This window comes from Macadamia integrifolia, chromosome 14, assembly GCF_013358625.1.
Source record: "Macadamia integrifolia cultivar HAES 741 chromosome 14, SCU_Mint_v3, whole genome shotgun sequence".
Taxonomy (NCBI): Eukaryota; Viridiplantae; Streptophyta; class Magnoliopsida; order Proteales; family Proteaceae; genus Macadamia; species Macadamia integrifolia.
In genome coordinates this window covers 31,038,873-31,048,886 of record NC_056570.1, presented here as the reverse complement: position 1 = coordinate 31,048,886, position 10,014 = coordinate 31,038,873, and the positions used below count along the sequence as shown (strand labels likewise).

The window sequence follows — 10,014 nt, the reverse complement described above, 5'->3', positions numbered from 1 at the left end:
AAAAAAAAAAAAAAAAGATAACTGATGTATTAACCATATGCATATTCAAATACTGATAAATCTACCTCAAGTTTACTTCATGCACATAATTATTTGGATTTTTAAGCTTTGTAGGGATTATTCACATTATCATTTACTTATTATTTGAATTTGTATTAGGGATCCAAATCGATTATCCGTGTTTTAGGAGTAAAACAGTAAAAAAAAAAAATTATACTTTTTGAAAAAGCAAAGGCAAAACCTGTTGGTACATGCCAATCCAATCCGATTTGGATCAATATCAGATCGTACCATCCCCTAAATCTGTGCTCGATTAGATAACAAATTTGGGATTCCCCTCATAAATCTCATTCTTAATGAGGGATAGCAATAGTCTTTCACATTTCTCATAAGGATTAAGATTACATCACCCACCATCTTATAAATATAAAAGGTGGAGCACAAAGCCACCAAGTATGAGTTTAATTCTTTATTGTTTTCTCTTGTTTACTATTTTCCAATATTGATCCGATACAATCAATACGACAAATATGATATCGATTCTTGAAACCATGAACAGGAGAGCCATAGATTAGGTAGAAAATGGGCAATTCCTACCAAATATAAAAAAGATAGAGAATAAGCAAAGCAACCATAGAGGCCCTTGGCACACTTGGGTCTTGGAATGGTTTACAATGTTTAATAGAGTACTTGTGGATTGGTCATTTGAGAGGAGTATCGGTGCATGGTTTGCACAATTTACTTACTTTCCAAGAAATGTGATCTTGAGCCTCTATTAACTCCTCCATGAATCTATTCTTGGCCGCTATGTGGGTCTATTTTGTAATAACCAATTGATTTAAAAAATAAATAAATAAATAAACCATGGAGTGAGGAATCGGTATGAATTGGCTTATTCGTATCAGTATCAGCAAAGGACTATACTGATTCCTGATCAATCCCGTATTGACATATGAATATGGACCAAAAAAAAAAAAAAAAAAAAGAAGAAGAAGAAGGGAGCAAATTTATCGGAGCTAGCCAGATATACATTGAAACTATTCCTATCTTACTTTCCAAATCAAAACCCAAATTTATAAGTACCTATACCCTTCTTAACTATTCAAAATTTGTGAATCAAGAGACTGAGATAGTGAGAGAGAGAGACGAACCAACCATGCGTGCAACACAGAGAGTCAGCCATGTTTCTATAGAATTTAAGGTCTCAGATGATCCCATCGCCATGATCGAAGAACCCAAGCTGTTCTTCAAGTTTAAAGTCGACGAATGCCGGAAGCCGGTGGTGTTGATAGGATCTTGGTCGACAACATTAGAGATGGAAGATCACAGAACATTACTAAGAAGCTTTAGTACAACTTTAATGTCTGAGAGGTTGGATTCTTTTGTTCTAGAAATACTCTCATCAATAGAAATCCTTCAATCCAACAATCATGAATATCTACAAAAACTGATCATTGATCGAGTTTATGATGAAGCCAATCAATACTTATCAACCATGCATGTTACTGTGGATATCAAGCTTGATACAACTGAAGTGTATGAAGAGGATGAACAGATTTCAAGTTTTATTAGAGAATTAATGGTAATGGAGCAAGAGAGTGAAAGAATGGACGTGAAACCTACATCGAGAGATGCAATAGAAGCATTAGAGAAGGTTGTGTTTGAGAAAGGAGGGGATTTGTTGCAGACATCATGTGTGGTTTGTATCGATGAGTTCTTGGAAAGGATGGAAGTTAAGATGATGCCTTGTTCTCATATCTTTCATGGAGATTGTATAGATCAATGGCTTGGGGAAAGCAATAAGTGCCCTTTGTGTCGCTTTGAGATGCCAGTTTAATTAATTTGAGAAATCTGTTCATAAATAGTGAATCATGTTCATGTTAATTATTTTTTATTTTTTTATTTTTTTATTTTTATGTATGAGTTAACCTATAATGGACTTTCTTATGCCTCTATTAATGGAATTCTTAACCTCTGCTAATATCGGTAAGGAAAAAAAGAAATAAAAAAAATCTAAACTCAATTAAATGGAGCAAGAAGAAGTAAGGGTAGACTTGAAATAATGATTGATGAAGTGGTAAGAAAATATATGCATATGATTGCGGATAGAGTTATATGGAGGACACAGATATCCAAGCCTTCAGCCTAATTAGTCGAGTCCATATTGATCAGTCATACTAGGGTTAATGAGAACCATTTAATTTTCAGTGAAAAATTCGATTTCTCTCTTTTGAAAAATACTAGTCTCAGCTGAATTTGAGAACTGAACCTTAAGTTTTGTCTCTCCAAGCATTTTTTCTTCCTCAATGGGTACTCAGAAACGAGTTGTTCGTCCAGAAATGAATTACTTGCTTTGTATATGCGGAAAAGAGAAACCAGAAATAGTTGCTTCTGAATGGATTGTAGAAGATATCGATATGACGACGCTTTCAAAGCTTATGCCAGTGTCTGCAACTCCAAAACTCCTATCAAAACCCTTAAGGACTTCTCTCAGATCAAGTACGGTTAGGGATTTACAGCATACGAATTTCTCTGCAGGGGTTTTCCAGACGGACTCGGGTGCTTCTAAAGCTGAATCTGAAAACGTGACAGAGAAAGGTGAATTCTAAACCTTGTCGCTTACATGTTTGATTTTGAGTCTTACAGAAAGTTTGCAGTTGCTGTCTCAATTTTGGTACTGGTTCTAATCTTACAGGGAAGAAAACTAAAGGAATGAGATACCATTTACCCAAAAAAAAATTGGTTGCTTGTGTACTTCGGATTACCATATACAGTTATGAACCAAATACGTTTTGCTGCATATTGTCAATGGTGGTACTTTATTTTTTTAAAACCTTTTTCCAAATTTTAGAACCAAGACGACTTTGGATAACAGGGCAATGCCGAATGATAGTGATTTTTTGCAGAAACGGGAGCTTAATAATGCTGTTTTGAAGCAGTGGACTTTCACTTGCGCCAATTGCGTGTGCCATTTTGTTCTTGATCATCATTTCTTCTATAGTAGTTATCTTTGTAAGTTGTAAACTATTTTGGAGGTGAGATTGCTTGTCTTACACTGAATTCCTATATTCAAATGCCAGAAAAAAGGAGAGGAAAATTTTCCAGGTTTGGGAGTTTGCTGAAGGAGTGATATAATTGATGGAGTTACATCACAACATCGATAGCGAATGGTTTAGTTGAGATATCATAGTTGTCCAGCAAAGTATGACTTCTAGTTTTGTTTAGTCTCTCATTTATTATTAATTTTTTTTTCTTCCTGTCTCTCCCTACATTACTTTGGTATTATTCCAATCTCCTTTTGTTATACAATTTAAGAGTCCTCATTGATTATTAGAAAAGAAAAGCTTAAACCATCTTAAACTTGAACTCTTTCTTTTTTTTTTGGTAGAAGAACTCTTTGTTGATGGCAGCAACATTTAATGTTCATAGAATAGTAACAACAGGTATGGCGCTAATAATGTAACTTTCTCTTAGTTGGTGTGATCATTTAGTGTAACCTCATAGTTTTTTGAATTCATTTTTACTCTATATGAGGTTAGGTATTCATCTTACTGCAGTAGGTGCAGTGCCATGTGGTTTTTCTCTTTTCTATCTTTCAATAGAGTTTTCAGCAGTCACTAGAGGTAGACTGGACTCAAATTAAGCATTATTCATCTGTCCCTTGATTGAAGCTTTTGAAAAGGAGCAGTAATTTAGTAAGAATGTAGACAGGTGCTATTTGCCATTTGGCCCTATCTCTTGATAAAAAATCAGAGGGAGAAAGGGTCTATGCTGACTCACTGAATTCCAGTCTAACATGTAGGAACTCGATAGTATTTTAAGTGTTAGACCTTTAAAAAACTAAGAATCCAAAGTTTGACTTTGTAGGCTTCCCACTTTCATGCATAACCTTTTCAAGTACACTTCTTATTTTCATCCACATTCTTTTCATGGTATATGCAGATTTATTTTTTTCTCTTTGGTTCCATCTGGTTGAATGTAAATGGAAGGGAAGCATGGTTTTAAGTATCTCCGATACCGATACGATACCCTCCGATACGTATCTTAAATTTAGCCGGCCGATACGATACACACAGATACGATACATTGAATTTTTAAAATCCTTTCGTATCGATATATATCCTACAATACATACCGATATGCATCAATATACCACCAATACACATCGATACGATACGATATGCCTCGATACGACTTTATGAAAAATATAAAATTGAGGTAAAATGTACGTTTCGGTATGTATTGGTACGTATCAGTATGTATATATCAGCACGTATCGGTGAGTATCAATATATATCGGTACGTATCGATGAGTATCGGTGAGTATCGGTACGTATCGGTGAGTATCGATACGTATCGGTGAGTATCGGTATGTACCGATACAGTGCGCTACGGTCATATAATGACCAAGATGGGTAATTTTTCAGAAAAACATGATTTTTTGAAGGGTTTTTGTTCCAAAGTTGCTGTCAGCCATATTTCTCTCTAACTAAAGTGGAAATCAAGGTTGGGAACAAGGATTTTACATTTATAGGACAACTACAAACCTTGAATTCTTAGTACGATACCCTCAATTTAGTGTTTATGCATAATACATGTTATCAATAGTTTTTTTTAACAAATTCTTTATGCAAAAGTGTTTAAAAAAATGTTTCCTATCCATTTATGTGTGTATCTTTAGCGTATCTTAGTGTATCTCCGATACGATACGATACCCTCCGATACGTATCTTAATTTTGACTGACCGATACAGCCACCGATACCGATACTTTAATCCTTGAAGGGAAGGGAAGAGATGTGAAATCAGTGTGAAAATAAAATAGGAGGTTTTGTAATTATATTATGTTACTACCTTAAACCCTATTAAATATATTAATCATATTTTTCAAATGGAACTTCTTAAAACAAAGGAATTTGATTGCAAAGTGTAGTAGAATTTAATAACCAGTTACACAATCATGTGAGATAATGGTTAAAAAAGTTTTCTCTTTTCTTCTCTTTGTTTCTTAGCAACCAAATAGAGCCTTGTTGTTCTCATTGTTCTCTTATTGTAAAATACTCTTATTATTTTCAGTTGTTCACCCCATTCCCCCCAAAATTCTGGAGGGCATGGATGTACAAAGAACAAGTGCCTTCGCTGACAAAATGAAGAGAAATGTTTATCTCACACTAGCAATAACCAAATATTACAGAACACAGTTTTATGAAGACAGGGTCACGAGCACTGGGAAATATCCTCTTACGATGAATTCATCAGGAAGGGTGAAGACCTTGACTAGATGACTGTCAATGATGTATTTGCTCTCCAACTCATGCAGATAAAGAACATTTATCTGATATGAGAAACACTAGTTATCATGATATGGATGTTGATTGATACACATGCATCTATGTCCTCTCCAAATCCGGATTTGGTTGGCTGGATGAATACGATTTGTACTGCCTCTTTTATTTTCCTTCATTCAAACAATCTGTTCGTTTGGTAAAGTAGTTCTCTTTTACTTTCCATTTCATCTATTATACAATGACTTTCTTGATATGGGATAATGATAGTGATTGTTGTATGGTTTACCTCTTCATCATTTATAGATGCAGGTCCCACTAGTAACTGAGGAGGTTGCTGTTCTTGATTTGTATCCTACACTTTTATCATTTGTTCATGCTTCTTGTAAGCAAAGTTTTTGTGGAGTTAAAGGAAAAGGCTTCCTGGACCGTGTACTCCACTTGGAAATTTATGGTCTACATACCTAGTTGTGTCACGTCGAAAGGTGATGGGACATTGCTAACCATTGGATATTAGGGAATGATGTGGATTGACCTTGTGTCAAATTTCATACTCAAAAGCATGTGCCCTCTTGGTTGTCCTGGATTTTCAATGCTTTCTTTGCCAATTGGCCAAATCCATTTGGGCTGAACCTTGGTGCCTCTCTTTCCAAAAATTGTCAAACCACCCACCATGCGGCAGATATTTGTGCCAGTCCAGAGATAGCCTCTCGACTATGCAGACCAGCAAAACTTTCCTGTATAAATATGAAGGAAGCAGAAAGAGGGAAAAAAAAAAAAGTAAAAGATATCTTTTTGGTGTTTTTTTTTTTTTTTTTTTTTCCATCCTATGTTTTCAGTTCAAAGTAAGATGTGGGTAGAGATGAGATTGTTTTCTAAAGGTGTACAGATGAGAGCTAGCTATTTCTTTTGAAGTGTTTCTACTCTTTTATTCGAGGATCCTCCTTCCCGCCCACCCCTTATATTCATCTCTCCAGGTAATTATTTTATCTTTTTGATTATAAAAGGGGTTTTGATAGTAATATGTCATTTCTTTTTCACTGTTTTTCTGGGTCATCAAAACCACGTCTGGAAACTAAAGATATATTTTTAAAAGCGTCTTGCAGTTAATCCTTTGTCATGGCCAGTGAAAGGTGCAAAGCAATTTTTTCTTCACCCTGAATATTCTATTTGGAGGTTCTATACCATCTAGTTTTTAAATCATTGCCCCTTGAAAATTCAATTGCTATTTAGTTTGTTGCAGATGTTTAAGGGAAATGGCTAGGTATGCCGTCAGAGTGCCTAGCATGTGTCATCCTCTCTCTTCCCCTTTTGGAAAAGACCCCTTTATTTCCTGTGTCCAGCGGTTCCAGCGCTGCAATTGGTGCATGCCGCTAACTTACTGAAAGCTGGCGGCATGCCTAACCCTCTCCCATTATTCGAATGGTATGAATAGACTTCTTATTTACCCAGAATGTAGTACTTGGAGATTCCATAACCATCTGTGATATTTGTCTTTGGTCTCGGAAAATTTAAATATAATTTAGTTTGTGGAGGATATGTAATTTCCGGATAGATGTCTGAGTATTTTTTATGATATGTAATTGCCGGATAGATGTCTGAACAATTATGATGATATGTAATTTCTGGGTAGATGTCAGAGTACTTTTGATGATTTCTTTCTTTAAATGAAACTCTGAGAGCTGTTTTCTCACTGTTATCATTGAAGGATGGTGTTATAAATGCCCAAGAAGAGATGCTTAAAAATCAGAGAAACAATCTGATTGGTGCAAGTGTGCTAGCAGGAACATGTTCCAATTAGTTTGGGGTGGTTGGTGGATTGCACATGTTTGTTCTTTTTATCTACAAAACCAAACTAGAACATTGTATATAGAAGTTTGAGCTCATCCTTTCACTAAATCGCTTCCTCTGAGTTGAAAATTTGTGGATTTTTCAGATCTCCCTCTACATGGTTTTTTGGAAATATGATTATCGGATCAAACTCTTATGAGACAGTTGTATATATTTTGGCAGTTGGATTGAGCATTGTACACATACTGAAATTATGCTTCTGATGCCTCCAATGTGGAAATCTTGGCTCATAAACAAAATCAATAGTTATCTCCACTTTTCAGGCTTCTTAACAGAGTAATAGATGTCTCTAAACTGTCTCCATATTAGTTCATATATGAAAGTGGCAAAAGGATCCCATCACCTTCTGATCCTTGTATTTTATTACTTGTAATAAAATAAATATGGACTTATGCATGGTTTTATGGTGCATATGCTTTCATGGATGCTTTTTATAATATTCCCAGGTCAGTGATGGTAAATTGGTTCCTGGGCAGTGGCTTATTTGTAAAATCAAGGTTCTTATACTTTCATGGATATTCTGTGTGTATATATATGATGAAGCCATGTGTTCTCAGATATACTAAATGTTGTACTTCATAGATCCCAATCCCCAGGTTATGAGGAATGAACATGTGAGGAAAGGGTGAAACACTAGAACTAAACAAAAAGAAAGACTTGAAAATAATTCTCTACAATTCTGACAAGGACTTCAGCTCTGTTGTACTACTTGATCTAAAAAGTATTAGAAACTTCTTTTGAAGCAGAGAAGGGTATTTTTTTCCTTGAGCTTAAAACAACTGGAGATGAATCCCTGTGGCTGTGAACTTGCTCTGTTCGAAGTGCGACACCTTTGAATTTGACTGTTTCTTTCTGTGCAGGGGCTGCTTGATGAACAGTTTCAGCAGTGATATCTTCACCCACAGGAAACTGAAGAGGAGGAAGCAAATCAGTGGGGAAGAAGTTGCAGTTCAGGGTTCCTTCACAAGTAACTGTTTTCTGGGTAACAACTTGCTTTTGGATCCTATCTCCATTGACAGGCAACTGGTGAGGAGGAAGAAAATCAGAAGGAAAGAAGTTGTAGAGAAGATTGGACATTGGTTCTCAGATGAAACTTGGGAAGAAGGAAATGGTAGGTTGAAGCAGAGAACTTAGGAGGAAGAGGAAGAGGAGACTCTGAATTGTTTAGACCTTCAAGTTGGTCTATTTAAAGAGAGAGAAAGTGTCATGGCGTTGGCTTGTAGTTAGTTTCATCGACGGTTGTGGAGAGACGATGGAATTGGAACCTTTAGAGAGAGAGAGAGAGAGAGAGAGTATGGCGTATGCTGATGCCATCTAGAAAGTAGGAAAGTCTTGCTGATACGCTGTCAGAGGGACGGCAGTGTGAGAAAGCATATTGAGAATTGCAATGGGATCCCACAGTTCATGAGCTGTCAGGAGTCTCTCTATTTTGTTTGTTATTTTACTCCCAACACCCAACCATCAGCTTCAAGGATGGCCGTTGTTTTTTTTTATTTCTTTATTTATTTTAGTATATTTTTTACCGCTTTTGTTTGCCACTTGTGCTATATAAAACGAAAGAAGGCTCCACAGGTTTTGAATCTTTCTATGACGGTCTTTGTCAAAAACAAGAAAATATATTTCTGATTTTAATATTTAATAAACATGGCATGTTTGGACCTCTGGTATCTCCCTCACATGTCAAGTTTTGATTAAAAAAATAAAAGATATTTAAAAAAAAAAAAAAAGAAGAGAGAATGCTTATCAAGTGATAAGAAAGAGTTCCAAAGGGAACTTCTCCTGACAAAAATAAAATGTGTGGTCTTGAGTTTGACCCCTTTTATATCTTTGTAGTCGTTTATATAGGGTGTTTAGTGCTTTTGTTATTTTCAATGAAAATGAATGATTTTTATTCAATCTCTGTATGACTTGATCCATGTAGTTGTGGGGTCAGTGTGGATTCACATGAATAGTCAGGCCAAAAGTTTGGATATCTAAAAAAAAAAAGAAGAGTAAGTGATAATAAAAACTTTAGGAAAATTCAAAAGTATGGGAGAGTGCACTTTTATGCATGAAATCAGAAAATGAATGCTAATGTACAAAATGTAGAAAATAGTATGGTTGAGTTTGAGTTAGGAGTGTCAAACTCTAAGTCAAATCAATGAAATCGAGCCAAGCGGATCGAAAAACCCTAATCAAACCCAATTGGTTCCTTATTGGGCTGGCTCTGGTTTAGGCTATGGACTAACATAATTAAACGTGTACTAGTGGACTTTCCATTTAATTTATTGGAATATGTAGCCCTTGCATCAGTATGGGGCAAATGAAGCGGTGCAGAGGGGCAACAACAAGGGTGAGTTTTTTGCATTTTACAGCGGTTGGGTTGTCATTTTGCCTCCTCTATACATGGGTGTAGGCAATGTTTATGATCTCGCTCTCGCCTCCCATCTTGCTAATCCAAAAAATAGAAATCTCGCCAAATTATGTATTTTTTTCCCGTCGATCGGTGGTTGGTCTCAATGGTTATATGGTCTTTGTAGCTCCTGAAAATTAGTATTTACTATATTTTAGGCTTTTTAAACACAACAAAAATACTATTTTTTTTTAAAATCAAATCTAAAATTATACTTTAACTTCATACCCTATGTAAATTGCCTCCGAATCTTTAAACCTTAGCTCTATTTTACAATCCACATTTCATAATTCAAAAGAGTTTGAATTGATTAGACTTTCAAGTGGGTCTATTTAAAGCGAGTAAGTGTCATGGCGTTGGCTTGTAGGTAGATTCATTGACGGTTGTGAAGAGACCATGGAATTGGAACCTTTAGAGAGAGAGAGAGAGAGAGAGAGAGAGAGAGAGAGAGAGAGAGAGTATGGAATATGCTGATACCATCTTGAAGG

General features: G+C 35.7%; 2 protein-coding genes across 5 annotated transcripts; both read left to right on the top strand.

Annotated features, from left to right (window-relative positions):
• Window positions 1–1,156: 1,156 nt before the first annotated feature.
• LOC122060831 (E3 ubiquitin-protein ligase SDIR1-like) lies at window positions 1,157–1,837 on the top strand. Its single transcript, XM_042623922.1, has one exon. It carries the CDS (start codon window positions 1,157–1,159, stop codon window positions 1,835–1,837), a length of 681 nt encoding a protein of 226 aa, XP_042479856.1.
• Window positions 1,838–2,240: 403 nt separating this feature from the next.
• On the top strand, window positions 2,241–8,544 carry LOC122061568. 4 transcript variants are annotated; one of them, XR_006134676.1, is made up of 3 exons: window positions 2,241–2,598; window positions 3,081–3,202; window positions 7,995–8,544. XR_006134676.1 is itself a non-coding variant. In XM_042624897.1 (2 exons), the coding sequence occupies exons 1-2, from the start codon at window positions 2,307–2,309 to the stop codon at window positions 8,003–8,005; spliced, it is 303 nt and encodes a 100-aa protein (XP_042480831.1). In that variant the 5' UTR covers window positions 2,241–2,306; the 3' UTR covers window positions 8,006–8,544. The 4 variants fall into 4 exon arrangements, 2 of the variants coding, with proteins under 2 accessions (XP_042480831.1, XP_042480830.1); XR_006134677.1 differs by lacking the exon at window positions 7,995–8,544 and adding an exon at window positions 5,193–5,318; XM_042624897.1 differs by lacking the exon at window positions 3,081–3,202.
• Window positions 8,545–10,014: the final 1,470 nt, after the last annotated feature.